The 16,946-nt window shown below is 41.9% G+C and overlaps 1 protein-coding gene across 31 annotated transcripts in view; it reads right to left on the bottom strand.

Annotated features, from left to right (window-relative positions):
• The window catches only part of MAP4K4 (mitogen-activated protein kinase kinase kinase kinase 4), a 170,244-nt gene that overhangs the window by 46,803 nt on the left and 106,495 nt on the right, over positions 1 to 16,946 (bottom strand). For all 31 annotated transcript variants that reach the window (XM_074909071.1, XM_074908911.1, XM_074908939.1 and 28 more), the window contains exons 4-11: positions 15,142 to 15,267; positions 14,260 to 14,370; positions 11,303 to 11,393; positions 9,638 to 9,768; positions 5,463 to 5,517; positions 3,002 to 3,080; positions 850 to 1,025; positions 102 to 174 (exon numbers count right to left, since the gene is read on the bottom strand). In XM_074909071.1, coding sequence (XP_074765172.1) covers positions 102 to 174; positions 850 to 1,025; positions 3,002 to 3,080; positions 5,463 to 5,517; positions 9,638 to 9,768; positions 11,303 to 11,393; positions 14,260 to 14,370; positions 15,142 to 15,267 — 842 coding nt within the window. The remainder of the gene's footprint in view (positions 1 to 101; positions 175 to 849; positions 1,026 to 3,001; positions 3,081 to 5,462; positions 5,518 to 9,637; positions 9,769 to 11,302; positions 11,394 to 14,259; positions 14,371 to 15,141; positions 15,268 to 16,946) is intronic.

The following is a 16,946-nucleotide window of genomic DNA, read 5'->3' as shown; positions in this document are numbered from 1 at the left end:
TAGTAAGAGATAGAAATGTAGCATGCTCCTGATTTATAGTCACAAACCTTTAGACTTACTTGGCATGGACTGCCCAGAATCCTCCCAAAAGTAATTATTACCTTGGCTCTCCTTCTTGTTCAGGCACTTCCTCCTCTTCTTCCTCACTTCCACTATATTCATACTCTGTCTCATCTAACAGGAAAGAAACAAAGGCCTAGATAGAGCTTATCTTTAATTTTAGGACAGTAGGGAGTTGCAATAGCGCCTTAGTGAAGCAGTTCCTGTTCCCTTCAGTGAAAAGATCTATCGCAGACCCTAAAATTCATTCTACATATACAAGCCCATCTTCCCATACTCGTAAAGCAGCATAGTGCCTGGCAGCAGACTTTCAGCAAATTCCCTGAATGACACCAGGTTTTATATGTAAGACAAGACACCTGGAGAACCTCTGCACCACCTGAATAAAGAGAACAGGCTGCCCAAGACATAGTTCTTGTGATGGGTTATTGCCTGCAAATCTGATTTATGGTACCGTTCCAGGAACGAATCTACCACAGAACAAAAAAGGGAAATGCATATATGCCAATATCCTCCTAAATACTGTTTAACGCTTGTATGAAGATTTAGTGGCCCAGAAGTGAATAAATTCAATTTATTTGAAAATAAGACACTTGAAATTGGTATTTTGTCTGTACAGGACAGAACAAACCCTAAAAGCCTGCTGATAGTCAAAACACGAATTTAAAAAAGAACCTTTCAAGGGCTTAGGTAGTTTGGAGTTTTTCTAGGGGTAGGGTTTAGGACACAAAGCAGGACAAAAACGTATTTTTAACAAGCTAAAATACTTGATTTTTAGAACCTGCATACCTTTCTCTCCTCTCTTCTTCCTGGTCCTGTCTATATGGTCCTTGAGCTGGATTCGGACTTGTCTTTCATTTGGTTGGTCACGTATAAAGGGATGTTTCAAGAGTTGTTCTGTAGAAGGTCGCTGCATGTAATTCTTCACTAGACAACCTTCTATAAAGCTGAAAAACTTTTTTGACCTGAGAAGGTAGGGAGGGAAAAAAAACAAACCAAATGGTAAAATTCAGCTCGAACATTTTTTCTGTTCTTCCTCAAAGCCTAGCTCCTTTCCTCAAAGAGCATCACATCCCAGAGGATGGTACACATGCTGTCTGCAAGTGTGCCTCCTAAATGGAGCTCAGTGTGCTCCAGTTGAGCATTGAGCTAGAGGGACACAGGGCAATACAACATACCTGCAGTGCTTAGGCACAGCTTCACAGTAATGTGCCCTCTTTCACAGGCATAATTGCCCTGAAAGGCAGGATCTATTAGTGAAGGCAAATCATGCAAACCCAGCTCTGCTACTTCTGGACCAGAGCTGGGTAACATCCAGCTTGCTTGGAGCACAGGCAGGGCAGCTCCGGTGTGTCTCCACCTGCCCATGCTATCTAAGGGCATGTCTGCTTCAGAACAGCCATACCGAAAGCCACAAGAACCACGGCCAACATTCCCCTGACACAAGCAGCACTCCGCTGATTTTCTATGCACCTGGACTCACTGAGACAGGTTTGCGAGAATTTAAGAGTATTTTATTTTTTACCTGAAGATCCACACACAAAAAAAATCTCACACAACAACAACCAGGTGTTGAACAGTGTTGTCTGTTCAACACAGGCACCTGGGGTCAAATCTTCACTGATACAATTTAAGGGCATGAACTGAACTGAGCTCCTCCTGCACACCGCATGAAGTGACAAGGTATGGGAGTTAGCTAAGCCGGAGTACCACCTTCCTAAATTTGCACTTCCCCTGAACTCTTGGAAGAGGACCTCTTCAGATAGAAGTCACCAAACAAGCCACCTTGCAAAATGCTAATAATGGAAATATTCAAAACTGCATTTTTCATCATTTGGCCTATTTTTTCATAACCTGCCACTGAGCACACTATCAAAACAGTTGAGTCACAGCAGCACTGGCTTTGGCCAGAGACACTTTTTGATGGCTAGGTGCTCTCAACCTGCTCCTGTGCTTGGGTGGCAAACACCTCCACTACATGGTTAAGTTTAAAAACAACAGTTTCCATCCATCCCTTCACTTTCCTACTGGAATCTGAAAGGCTAAATTAAAAGTAATTTCACTGTGTAGGTTGTTTTTTTTTTTAATTCCTCAGGCATTAAGTGGTATTATTCTAAATAAAAAGGTTAATGAAAGGCTTATGCTAATACTGTGTATGCATCTCTATTTCTTTAACATATGCAGAAAGCAAATATGAGAGAGGGAGAGGGATGCCTTGACAGTACGAGTGCATAAGTAAGCTGATCTAGGCAAAGACCAAGCGCAGCAAGAACAATTTATGTTAGGTTGATATTGAATAGGCAGTCAAATCACTTCATTATTTTGACAGGATCACAGCATCCTGTGATCACATTCAATCTATATGAAACCTCTTTCTAGGGAGTATTTTTGTTTCATACGTGCCAGTTGTAACCAGTAACTGGGAGGAAATCCTCCGATACTAATGGATTCTTCTCAGCTGGCAAGAAGTGCACACTCAATTCCAATCGTTTACAATAATTATAGTAAAAGCCTTCATTAGTTTTAATAGCTCCTTTCAACTTAGCAGCTAGAACACTATAGTACTGCTCTGTTTCTGTGTTACAATACATCTGAGAAAACATACTGCATATTAAGAGTGCTGCGGGAGTTTATTTTTTAAAATATAGATCTATTTGTCACCTTAATACAGATTCTGCTCTGTCAAAAAAAGCGCTTGGTTTTAAATTTTCACACAATTCAAGATAAAATTTCTCTGGGACAAACAGAACTAAATAAACAATGCACGCTTTTTATTTCATGCTTTGATTCAGTGGCACAGAAGATAACAACAGTGATTTTTGCTAACTTAAAATTGCTTTACAGTTCTGTGGAAGTAGTAATAAAACAGCATGCAATGAGACACAGGAAAACATGACCCTACAAAAAGAGCTACAAACAAGATATAGCTAATAATACATACCATTTCTTGGATTTTAACCGTGGGGGAGGGTTCCTGGGTATCAGAAAGAGTGCCCTCATGGGATGCATGTCACAAAGCGCTGAAGGAAAAAAAACAAAACCCAACAGAAACATACAGATGTTGGCTTAGTTGCTCTCTGTCAATACCATGGCTTCATCTTCCACAATCATTCCCACCATCCTGACCACACATGCAGCAGATGAAGACAGCAACACAGCTAAATGAGTTAGCCTGAAATCATGACACTTCCAAAGCTCAATGTGCCAAGGGCTGCCCCCAAAAGAGAAAGAGATCGAGGCATGGATTAACCTTCAGAATCAACCATGATGGAAACATCTGTGCATGGCCCTCCTCCAGCACCAAATCATCTAGCATGTTCTGGTCAATAAAATATCAGGAGATGATGATGACACAAGAGAAGAATGACAAAGTTACTGTTCCATATAAACTTCCCTCAACCTGCCCTTCTCTCCCATTATAGAGGACACTTCCAATTTTACTCTCCAGACTTGGAGATTTTCTTTATTCCAAGGCCTGACCATTTTGAAGCATGGGAAGGTCTGTATCAAAAAAAGGATTCCCGGAAGAACTGAAATGTAAACCAGTCAAAAAAAGTCCTGTTGCTTTCAGCAAATACTTAGTGGGAGTCTGGGATCTCTGCTGGACAGCCTTTCCTCCTGTTCCATAGCAAAGCACGACAGTAGAGCCAATACAGAAAAACAAGGGAGCAGGGAAAGAGGCTGCCCAAGAAAGATCACTGGAAGCAAATCCTTTGGTTTTACCATCTTCCTATGCTTGACCTCTTGCACTATCAGTCTCAGCCTGAATGATCACTGCAGGAAGAGGTAATGTTTTCCACACAACATAAATTCAGGAGAAAGACTGATGTGAAGAGAATTCTGGATTCAGAAATAAGGGCCCATAACCTTGGCAGAGAAGTCCCTTGGATGCCTGTGGATCCCATCAGACGACCAAGCCTACAGATGGACTCTTCAGCCATTGCTGGAGGAGGAGGCAAAGCCCACATGCCAGAGGACAGACCAAGGCAAGAGCTGTTCAGCATTTACATAGGATCTTTGCTTACTTCTCAAATGCCCCTCTTATGCTTCTACACAAAGAGGGGCTAAGCTCTGCCTCGGTTTGCAAGTGAAAAATTATTTTTGTCCAATTCCAGGCTTACAAAACCCACAGACAAAGCTTTTTAGTTGGAAGCCATCCAGGCAACCTAATGCACTGAACAAAAAGGTATGGCAAAAAGGAGGTCAAGTGGTAGCTCAAACGCTGTTAATATAGAGCTGGCTGAGGTGTCCTGGGAGCAGGTCTCACATGATCATTTATGCAAACGTGCAATTAGGAAGAAAATGAAAAACACCAAACCATCAGACCTCCTAAAACACTAATTAAAACAAGAGCGTTGTGATTCAAATTATAAATTTTACATTAACAACAACAACAAAAATCAGGCAGCGGCTATAACGAAACGACCATTTTTTAGCTAGGAAAATATCAATACATTATTTCAACATTATTATTTTAAAGACAGAGGTTTCAAGCTGGACTGTGGTGATTGTTTATGTGTAAAAAAAAATTAACTAACTCATTGTTAGGTAACGTAGGCTGTTATTTTCTAAACACAGAGCTCCAGTTGAGAATGAGGGTAACCATATTTGCTAGTTCAATAAGGACTTTCATAAAATTTACCATTAAAATCCAAAACATCATGCCTAATTTCTTTTTAAATCCTTCTGTCCTTCTAGCACATATTTGCTGTCTACCTTGATACTCAGAAAGAATGTGAGGGGAAAATACGCTATACAATGTTGTCTATTTTTGGTTTCCAGGTTTCTCTCTCAAAAATACCCATATCTACTGACAAGTTATTCTCAACCAGGGAGCATTAAGTTCCATACTTTGCGCTGAAGATGGATTTACAGTTTAATACACGTCATGCTAAGGAAGACCAACACTGCCCACCAATGAGTGGAAACAAAAGCAGAAGCGATGCAGACATTACCCAGACCAACAGAAAGCTGACACAGAAACAATTGCTACAGATGCTTTTTTCATTAAGGTCAGTTTCCTTGAGGCCCCACTGTCCCTCTCCCCAGCTGAGGTTTCAGCATCCCAGGCCAGGCCACATACAAATTGGGACACAACTTCAAAACACAATATACTGCCCATAGGAAGGAAGTCTGACGCTTGATTAGCTTCCAAATATTCCTGGTATAGAAATTAAATTACTGCAGTCTGCAGTGTAATGCTTAAACACAATCCTATCTTTATCAAAAGCATTGCTATTTATGGAATTTTATATTTATAGGGCAGGCAAAACCAAAGAGAACAGAAATAACATAAGGATACTTTCAGAAACCTCAAAACTAGGCTTAGATTACAACCAGCATCTCCCAAGTATACATTTCAGTCTTAATCAGCCCACTGGAGAAGCATACGTATCACTTACGGGGAGCTCCTTCTGCCATCTCTATGGCTGTAATGCCACATGACCAAAGGTCACTCTGCATAAAAAGAGAGACACCATATGTTAGTAGGTGGATTTACCCATTCAGACAGTAAGAGAGTACTATTTACAGAGGCCCTGTAGGTGAGATTGAAACCAAATACCACGGCTATTTAAATAATAAAAGCTACTTTCTTCTTGTAACAGTATCAAAATCCTACTTTTCATATAATACACATGCAGAAATGCCTGCACATATTCATATAGAGTATGCAAACAACCTTTCTAGTAACACACAAAAATTTGTTCACATTATGACAATGAAAAATACATTTGCCTGAAATATAATTCTACGAAACAACAGAATTTTCAATATTCCCTTGTTTACAAAGGATTGAACAAGGGCATTGCCAAGGTGTTCAGAGATGCAGTTAGAAAAGCAAAAGCTCAGCTCGAATTGAAATTGGCCAGAGATATCAAAAACTAAAAGAAAGGCTTCTTCAGGTACTTAAACAAGCAGAAACAGAAGGAAAATACTGGCCTGCTGTCAAAAAGGAGAATTGTATTAGTCACCAACAGTGCTGAAAAGGCAGAGGTTCCCAACATTTTCTTCCTCACTGCCTTTACCAGCACTGTTAGGTCCCAGGTCTTGGTGACAAAATTCCAGGTTGATGCAAACACAGACCCACCGTCAGTGAAGTAAGAGTTGGTATGCAAACTATTACAGGGCCCTGACAATATCCACCCAAGGGTGTTAAGAGAGACGGTTGATGTCATTGCAAGGCCGTTCTCCATAATCTTCAAGCAGCTGTGGAGATTGGGGGACATCCCTCAAGTCTGGAAGAAGGGTAATATCATCCCCATCTACAAGAGGGATTAAAGAAGGATCCGAGAAATTATGGGCCCATCCGCCTTACTTCAACCCATGAGGAAGTTATGGAACAAATCCTCCCGGTGGCTATCACAAGTCAAATGAAGCATGTGACTGGAAAAAACCAGCATGGACTCACCAAGCGCAAAACGTGCTCAACGTACCTAATGTCTTCTACAACAAAGTAATCTGCTCAGCTGATGTGGGGCAAGTGGTGGACATTGTCTACCTAGATTTCTCCAAGGCTTTCAATACGGTTCCTCACAGCCTCCTCCTAGAGAAACTCATGACTTACAGTCTGATGTGTACGGTGGGTGGGGAACAGACAGCACCCAGAGCATGGTAGTAAATAGCTCCTTTTCAAACTGGCAACATGTCACAAGTGACGTCCCCCGGGGATTGATATTGGGCCTAACGCTGTTTAATATCTTGATAAGTGAACTGGATGATGGGATCAAGTGTACCCTGATAAAATATGATGATGATACCAAACTGAGTGGGGAAGCAGACACTTCGGAAGGGAGAGCCACTCTACAGGAAGACCTGGATAGACTGAAGGCATGGGCTAACAGGAACTTTATGAAGTTCAACAAGGACAAGTGTAAGGTCTTGCACCTGGGAAAACATAATCCAGGAGTGCCGCACAGACTGGGATCTACCTGCCTGGAGCAGTTCTGTGGAAAGGGGCCTGAGGGTCTGGTGGACAACAAGCTCCATATGAGTGAACTGTGTGCTGCAGCAGCAAAAAAAGCTAACAGGATTCTGGGTTTCATCATCAAGGGCATCAGCCACCAGCAGAGATAAAGAAGTCATTATCCCACCCTAGTCAGCGCTTGTCAGGCCACACCTGGAATACTGTGTTCAGTTTTGGTCCCCGCTACACAAAAAAGATGTGGACAGGCAGAAGAGGGTCCAGAGGAGGGCCACAAAAATGATCAAGGGACTGGGAAGCCTGCCATGTGAGGAAAGGCTGAGAGAACTGGGCTTGTTGACCTTGGAGAAAAGAAGGCTATGGGGAGACCTTATCACCATGTTCCAGTATTTAATGGGTTGCTACAAAGAAGATGGAGACTCCCTTTTTACAAGGGGTCACAAGGAAAAGATGAGGGGTAATGGCTACAAATGACTCCTGAGGAGATTCTGATTGGACACAAGAGGAAAATTTTTCACAATGAGAACAATCAGCCCTGCAATAACGTCCCCAGGGAAATGGTGAATTCCCCAACATTGGACACTTCGAAGATTCAGCTGGACAGGGGGCTAAGCCACCTTGTCTAGACTGTGCTTTTGTCAAAAAGGATTGGACCAGATGATCCTTGAGGTCCCTTCCAAGCTGGTATTCTATGATTCTATGACTTCCCTATAGCAGATTCACAAAAACACTGTACCCATTCCCCCAAAGATGGGCAAAACAAAAGGCTATGAAAACTATGGGGAAAAAAACTCAAAACCTGGCAGGTCTTTTTTGGTGTCTAAACCAGCAAATAAACTAGCAAATAGAGATTAATGGAATATACCCAGTCCTGAACTTTTTCTAATCCCAATAATCAAATATTAGGTTTATCTAGGGGAATAGCTATCATTGCTAAAACTCCAAGAAGCCTCTGCTGGACACATTGCTTGCAGCCAAAGAGAATGCTCCCTCTCTACCATCTTCAGCTTTCCTTGAAATGTTATGGAACAAGAGTCTTTCAGTGGGAGCCTTTCAAGGTACCACCTCTGGACAGTGCTCCTGACAAGGCAGAGCCTGAGCGAGAGCTGGGAGGGTCAAACACAGGCAAGAGCTGAAAGAGTCCTGGTGAGAAACCAACCTCAGAGACTGCTGCAGCCTAAGGGGTAAAACACTGGAGAAGGTTGCTCAAAGAGAGCTTGAGCAAAGCAGTCTTAATTTCTGGTCATAATAGCAATTTTTTTACAAATTAGTCAAAACTAATCAGCAAATAAGCTCTTCTTGTACTACAAGCAGAGAAGCATTTCTAATGATCACATTTTCAGACCCAGCAAGGCATTCTTTTCTCTTGGTTCAATACAGACATTTAAGCTAAACTGCACAGCCTTACAGTCCTATCAAACCTTTCAACCATGTTTTTTTGGGGGGAGAGCGCCCTACAAGTTCCAGCAGGAACAATAAACAGGTGTTTTCAAAGGCAGAAGGAGTTAATTTTCACATCACTACTGCATTAACAAATACTGCAGAGAGGAGTTTTCCTTTATTAGATCATTTAATAGCCACCCTTCCTTCCTAATAACTCCATTTGCAAAGATATAAAGCATTACCTTTAGTACAATGAGCTGATGGATGTAAAAAGAGATTAAAACAAGAGTAAATCTGATCAATCTTAGTCAAAAGGTACAAAATACCACATCAAATAATCTGGGTTTTTTTATATAATCTAGACATACACAAACATACTGATAGCTAATACCACTATCAGTCTCAGCAAATTGATGTAATTGATATCCAGCTCTAAAATTCATTGTAAGACCTTAAACACAAGTTTTCTGATATCTTTGTTGGCCTTCCTTGTTAAAAGCTGAAATAACTGCATTAGTCTAAGTGCAGATTTTTTAAAAAGCATATTTCACCTTTTTTCTTTTCTTGTGCTTTCATTAAAGCAAGCTGAGGAGAACTTTTAAGATTACACTAACTTTCACTAGAGAAATTTAACTTTAAATACACATACAATATTCTTAAGGGCAGTGCAAATATCATCAAGTCAATTACGGTTTTGCAGTAATTAAATCTTTGGTGTACAGCAAACTATGTTAAAAATGACCTCTGTTGAGAAATGTTATGATGGATAAATTTTTATCAACATGTATATGTATCTTGAAATCAGGAATAGGCGCTGTTTGAAGAGCTCCTTTTGTACTTCACTGGCTCTCCAGACAGTGGTTCTATTTAAGACAACACCTAAAATGCACTGTTCTAGGTTACTACAATAACTGGGACACAGTCTAACACAATTTAAATTACGATCATTATGCAAATTGAGAACACGAGCATTTCCAGTTAAACTCTTCTTTTGCCTTCTCTAAGCACCTATAGTACACTGAAGTCCTATACACTTTAAGTCCCAAAGTTATGATAATACAAGTAACAGCAACTGTTAAAGGTCACAATTTGACAGTGACTCATACCTTGTACTCCTGTAATAAGAATGTACCTACACAAAAATAGTATTATTCCTACAATTTGTAAGAAGTCTCAAAACCTGCCATAATTCATGGACATTCATACTGTAAGTGTATGACTTTTGTATGTTAGGTTTGTTGGGGTTTTTTTCTGTGAACAGAAGTCTCTTACTCTGTAATCATATGTAGCATCTGGATTTTCATCACAGGCAATAACTTCTGGAGCCATCCAGTATGGCGTTCCAATAAAAGTGTTCCTCCTGCCAACTGTCCTGTCCAGCTGAGCGCTCACACCAAAATCCACTGTGGGTGGGAAAAGAGTAAAATAAAATAAGAAGGGAAAAATAATGCAGTGATTACTTCTGTAAGGTCATTTGGAAATAAAACCCTGTGGACGTTCCACATGGGAGAACCATGCTAAGGAGAAATATGATGATGAATACTGAGGCAGCCGAGCCTTGTGGTTCACATGCAATGTGCTTGGGCCACAAGCATTTAAGGGACACAGCAGCATACGAGCACCTCTCCTGCACCTCTCACCAGCCTGTCTGTACAGAAGGGAGCAAACAGCTGCAAAAATAATGCCTGGGAGGCTGAGGAAGGGCTATTCCTTCCCAAATGGGGAAGCCAAACACCTTTTCTGATGTAGAAGGAGCTGCTTTGCAAAGGTACCTCTCATGCTATTGGAAAACCACATGCATGAGCATATATCCCTTTTGGCTGTCCACCTTTCCTGCTCTAAAATCGGACAGCAAAAATAATCTGTTGCTCAGGGAATTGCTCTCTGCTCTAATGCACAGAGCAGATGTGTAGATAGAAGCAAAAGATGAGGATTATTCAAGAGATGTTAACTTTGAGTACACATGCACACAGGTTGCAAGAGATGCCCATTGCATTACAAGGCAATTACGCTAAAAAGGCTTCTTCTTCCCTTCAGTTCTCCCTGCTCACAACAACAGTGATATACATCTTTCTATACCAGTAACTGCATCTGCTCTAGGAGGACTGTGTCAGCTTCACTGCATCCATCATCTGAGCAACACTGACAAACTGGTGTAGACAAGCTCAGTGGGAGCAATGGTTTGGGAGCTACCGTGCTCCACTCTGGACAAAAAGAAGGAAAGCTTTCCCGAGAGCTTCCTCCTCCAGCAGCCAGGACATCTTCCCATGCCTCGTGCTGCAGAAAGGTGTAATGCAAAACAGAAGGGATGTGGGCTGGGTGGGAGGGCTTCAGTATGGCTCTATATTTAACCAAAGAAAGGTGGCGAGTGTAGCGTGATACAAACACAGAAGGTTAAAGTGTGCAGTAACTGGAAGAGACAGATTAGAGGGGAAGAAAAAACAGAGTACGTCCACTTGGAAGGGAGAGAAGGGGCCAGGGATGAGTATGGTTTTCAGCAGGCATGCCAGAGCTGAAACTGCGTTTTGAACTTGATGCCACAGCTCTCTCGAGAGTGCCATCCCGATTGTATTTTTGTGTCCAGAACCTGAACAGCAGGTGCTATTTTAATTAAAGCCAAACAGAAGACTGGTTCCCGTCACTTCCTGAGTCCAGAATAAAGGGAATCAGAACCAACCCAAGTCACGTACAGCTTGGTGGGGGGCACAAAAACAATCCCCTCACCTATTCCGGCATGAAAGCCAACATCTTCTAAAGAAATGCATGCCATCCTCCCAAAGCAAGAAGTATGTGCAGGGCCTCAATTCACATAGGAGCAGTGACAGAGTGCACATGCTATAGAACATGTCGCAGGGCTCTCGGAGGATAAAATCAGTTTGGGAACATCAGAAAACAAAGGTTGAATAAATGAGGAAGTGGACAAGCACGCCTACTTACCGAGTTTCACTTCTGCATTCTCTGTTAACAACACATTTTGCCCTTTGATATCCCTGTGAATCACATGATGGGCATGAAGATGTGCCAGCCCCTGCATTAAGAAGAGGAGAGGAAAGAGAGGACGTTGAGTTACACTCTTGGTTTAGCAACAGACTACCCATACCCAGAACTCCCAAAGCCTGTAGCACTGGGTCTCGGGCTCTTGCTCAGTGGCTGAGTGCAACGGGACCCATGGGAGCCTTGTAGCAGCACACCACCAGCACAGCTTTTGGTGGAGCAGAAACACAGGCCCCAGGTCATGCACACGCGGTACCTAAACACAGCCCAACATCTGCACTGTGAAAACACCTCTCAGCTGTCGTGTAAAGAAAGTTTAGCTCCCAGAAAGTCTCCATGCAATGACACTGTAAATTACATCAGCGTCAGTGTACGTCACTGACATCTGACACACACAGGGTCACACAGAATTTAGTCTGGGGAAGGGGGGTGGAGGGAGAAAGCAGGCAGCATCAGCATGCATATATGCACCCCCAAGAAGGGGGTGGGAGGGTGATGGACTGGCAGTTATGTTTGAGGGTGAGGGACAACTGATGACAAACAAAAGCTCTGCTGCAAAGCTGCAGTTTTCTTCTCTAGCCTCCATAAATATGAAGCCAGATAATTGTTCCTCAGGAAAAAAAAAAAAAAATCATGCAAAAGAAAAAAAAAGGCATGAGCATTATACTTTCCAAAGGAAACAAAACCTCCTGGCATACGGTGCTTTTTGTTGAGACAGCACCTGGATGCATGCCCCAAAGCGTTAGCCATGTGGAGGGAGGGCTGAGAAAGACATATGTTGCATTTTACTCTCTAATGTAATTGGGAGAACAACAGGCAATCCTCTTAGCAACTGCCTGTATTTTGGTTTCTCCTCAGCTCTCTGCTCGGAAAATTGTCATCTCCACTGGGATTGTTTTGCCTGTTAGTGTTGCCCTCATAGGCTTTTAATGTTTTATGAAAAATAAAGAAATAGAACCTTTACAGCTGCAAGAGGTTAAGAGAGTAGTGGTTGCTGCAGAGAAATATTTCCTAACACATGTTCTTCATTAAATGATCATTTACCAGTTTGCCTACATAACCATTGGGCTATTTTCTCTTTTTAAAACAGTTAATGAGCATGACAAAAAAAACACCATCCACAGCTCCTCCCCACACATTTCAAGTGAATAGCTGATGTCCACAAGACCCTTTGCTGGCTGCTTATGCTAAGCGTAGTCTCATTTTTCACAGGAATGAAGACTTTTCCACAGCTTCACACAGGATACTTTTTAAAGCCGCCTGCTACACCAACTCAGCCAGAGAGATAATTGTCTGTTCTCACCAGAGTACCATCTAACCTTACTGAAAAAACACATTTGGGTTTGTGAAAGGCTGGCTCTGAGACAGAGGGGCCCATCTCCATTCTCCTGCAATCCCCAGGCCCCTCCAACCACACAGGGATCCACTGGGTCAACCCTCACCTGTATCTCCACCTGCACCAATCTTTGGCACTTTAGCTCATCTTCACTTTCTGTTACACAACATCCTTCCTTCATCTCTGACAGACTTAGTGTCGAATCAGGTTTTGCAATGTCTCAAAGCAATGTGAGTCAAGCATTCCTTTTTTCCAGATATTCCAGTTCCTGCTAGCAAGCGATTAAAGCTCCTTTTGAAAATCTCTCACAGGAATGAGAAAACAGCTTTCACCTAACTCTTTTCTGAGGTAAATCATTTTTTCCTCTTCTCAGTGAGCGTGACTACTTTACCTAAGGAAAACCTAGGATGACTACAACATAGCACGCAATACCTCCAAGGTCACACGGTTCTCAAATCAAGCATAAGATCAGTCCTGTAGAAAGTAGCTTTCCTCACACTAAAGCATGCTATCCATTTGATCTGAAATACAACCATCAGTAAGTATTCAACTTTTCTTCTCCTCCATAAACAACTTTAAATGTGCCAGCCCAAACACCAGCAGCCGGAATCTCTCCTAGCATTTGAAATTAGTGCAAGAGACACGAATTGCACATCCCTCTCCCTCACCATCTTAAAAATCGTCGAGGCAGAGGAAATGTGTAACACAGACAACAGCAACGCTGATTTATGCAAGAGTCAGTGGTGATTTCCTTTAACATAAAGCCCTCCCGAACTTCATTTATGATGAGGCAACTGAACAAACATACTGTGTAGTGGTATGGGTAGGAGGCAATTTGTTTTACAAAGAAGCACAAGGAAAACCATACCAGATTTACTTAGCAGAGCAAACAAATGCCAATTCAAAAAGCACTTAAACTGTACCAACTGGAAATCAAATACAAAGAGTAATTAGTTAAAGCTTCAGCTTTAGAAAAAAAAATGGTAAGTGGCATCCCTCTTCCTAAGAAACTTTTGCAGCACCGTCTGCTAGCACTCCACAGCGCACAGCCACATATGACGTAGCTGCTCGCTCTAGATAGACTGCAGGAACATACAATATGCGAGCACATCACAGCACAGAAGTCCTGACTGCTGGCCTGAGCCAACAACTCCCTGCCTCCACAGACTTGATTAGGAGCAGAGTAAGATGGCTGCAACCACTTTTGGAAAAACCCATTCCACACCCTGTTGTGTTATGACACCGTTACAACCTCAAACTTCTCAAAAACAGTGTCTTATGGACACTGTTGCACAGCTTCTACAATAGGTAAAGTCACTGATTCTTCCGCTGGCTTCTCATGACTAAAACCTGTTATTTTCTGCAAGGCTGCTGTTACAATACAGCGCAACTCACACTGAGCTAAATGATGTGGAGCAGACATCTATCTGCTCCTACAGACCCTCCAAGTGACGACATGGCTAATGGGATTCATCAGAAACAGCTTCTTGCAGCACCTCAAGCTAGGCTACATCTCTGTAAGACTGCTTCTGTGTTTTCAAGTGGAGCAGACTATTTTCCTTACCCGGAGAATCTCTCTGGAGATATATGCTATCCAGTCTTCTTTCAGAGTATTCCCTTTCGTGTTCTTCACAAGGTCTGTGATAGAGCCTGCTCCACAAAACTCCATAACAAGCTGCAAAACAAGTATCAGCATACAACCAACATTAAACACAGTTCCCAGCTGTCTAGCGAAGCAAAATAATCAGGTTATAGCATTGATTTGGGAAACCCTTGCTAAGCAGAGAATATCATTTATTTTACATCTCTGCCTGGAAAATGGATTCAAACCAAATGTCTCCAATGTGTGTCAGACATATATGGAATATGTCTCACATTAGTTACCACATTTTCAAGGACTGATTTAATCACTGTAATTTAATTCTGGGAATCTGGATTTTCTCAGCTATGCAAAATGCATTAGCAGCAACAGGAGTAAGAGCACATCCAATGTTGAAGGAATCAAACTGATCACACCATTGCAACACATTCTTTAACTCAGATGTCTGTACCCTGCCATTTCAAACCCAAATTTCAATCCTCTAGGGGGTGTAGATGAGGTGGGATGAGAAATGTAATGGGTACAATTCCCAAGCGCAGCTTTCTTTTTAAAGCCACACATTCTTACTGCTCAGCTCATCTGCCTTGTTCCCATGAAACATGTTACTATCCATCTGGGAAATGGGGGAAAAAAACTTACTTAAAGAGCAAATCCATTGCTAATAGCAAATCTTGGTTCAGCCATCGTCTTAAGGATGTATGATTAGCTGGTGTGATTCATTTATCTATCTGTTCAGGCAAGCACCAAATTCTATTAGTTTGTCTTTCCATAATGTGATATTTCTGTCATCCTTAAGCTATATCCAAAAGGGAAAGACTTATGAACATGCTTGAGATATCTGCTTACCCACAGTTGGTCGTCATGTCCTGGAGGACTTTTCTTAATGAAAGCACCATAATAAGTTGCAATATTTCTATGATGAGAGTATTTCTTTAGCATATTAATCTCCAGTTTGATTTCTTCTTCTTCATCCTTTGGGAAAAACAAAACAAAAACCCATATGCTTAATACACCACGTGCATAATTTATTTCTTCTTCTCTTTCACAAAAGTAGACTTCTAAAGAGTTCAATTCATACCAGCATTGTGCTCAGTAAACACATCCTATGGTCATGCCATCAAAATCCTGTTTATTGAGATGGTCTAAAACAGACCTTTACTTCCCCAAGTTTTCAGTAGCGCAAAAAGGCAAATGAAGGATGCACTGGACTTCATCCAGTGATGGAGCAGGACAGGATCTGTTTAAAACCCCTATGGTTGTAATACCTTAAGCAAATACATAGCTAGCAGGCTTTTATTCTATATAACTCAGAGAACTAGAAAACTGAAAAAATCTGTGAATGTACAGCAGAGGAACATTACTTCCATCTTCCTCATCTTTTTTACTTTAATTTGAGAATAGCAACCAGTTCTATTTAAATGTCAGACAGCAGTTCAGCACAGCTGGCTGCCTAAGCTGTCCCTCTGAGGTGGGTCCCCCATGGTAGGAACCACAGGGTCCACCCTCAGTGCTTAGCACAGGGCTGGCACAGGAAAGCAGAGGTGAAGATCAGGAATTCCCCTCACTGCATGGACAAGGCATTTGCCTCATGCACAAGCTTCCTCCTCCATCTGCCTCTGTGGAGGAAGAGCAAGTGTATCAGGAAAAGAGGGCCAGGAGCCCGGACAGTAAACAGGATGCTGGGACACAAAGGCAGAGGAAGGATTTCCCCTGGCTCCCCCAGCCTCAGCGAGGTGCCAAGCAGAGAGCAGTTCAGGTGAAGGGAGGTATTCCCTTCAAAGAGCTGAAATGGGTAACACTATGCAGCCACTCCTTAAAAACACCCACAATCCGGTTTTGAAGTGACAATAGGGCGCATTGAGTGGAAGAATCCATGCACGCTTTGAGGTGATGTCTGAGCAGGCAGCCAGCGGATACAGAAGAAGGAGAAGCACCATCCCACCCCACAGCTCTCTCTTACCACACCTAGACAGTGAGAACCTTCATCTAGTGCCTCTCAAGGCAGCTAATGAAAAGGCAGCTGGTTTACCCTTTTAGGCACGATCTTTGTTTGCTCCACAGTCTTCTAACCTTAGATATCCAGAGGGAAAATGTCTACCTTAAATTAATTCCAAGAAGAAAGTGAAACCTCTGTTCCCTAGGGTGGCTGGCTGATGGAAACGGTGGCACATATTTTGATTATCCTGTAATGTCAAAGCTGATTACATGAGAAAATTTTAAGCGTTAAACTTCCTTGCAATTTGTACCACACTAGCAATCAAATATCCTATTCACAACACATGCAGATGTTAATACTAAGTACATGTTAACTATTTATACACACTGGTATGCATGGCTTTAGCAAAAGAAACCACCCTATGCTACAAAGCAAACAACTATTTCAAATACGATAATAGTTGAATGCAGTGCTTACTTGTAAAATATTATGTGAGAGTTCCCAAAATACACCAGGGAAAAACTATTCTAAAATCTTCTCATGATGCATCTTTAAAGTAAAATACTGTGTATTTCTGGAGCACTGAACAAATTAATAAAATAATCTTGTAAATCCAAGTTCCCAGTGAACATCAGCCCTGGGAGAAAGCATTATCAGAACAGCTCTTTGAGCCAAAAGCTAACTTGTTGCTTCCTCAGCTGCTTCTCTTCTGTTG

The sequence above is a fragment of the Athene noctua genome, chromosome 1 (genome assembly GCF_965140245.1).
Source record: "Athene noctua chromosome 1, bAthNoc1.hap1.1, whole genome shotgun sequence".
NCBI lineage: Eukaryota > Metazoa > Chordata > Aves > Strigiformes > Strigidae > Athene > Athene noctua.
This window is presented reverse-complemented; position numbering and strand designations above follow the sequence as displayed.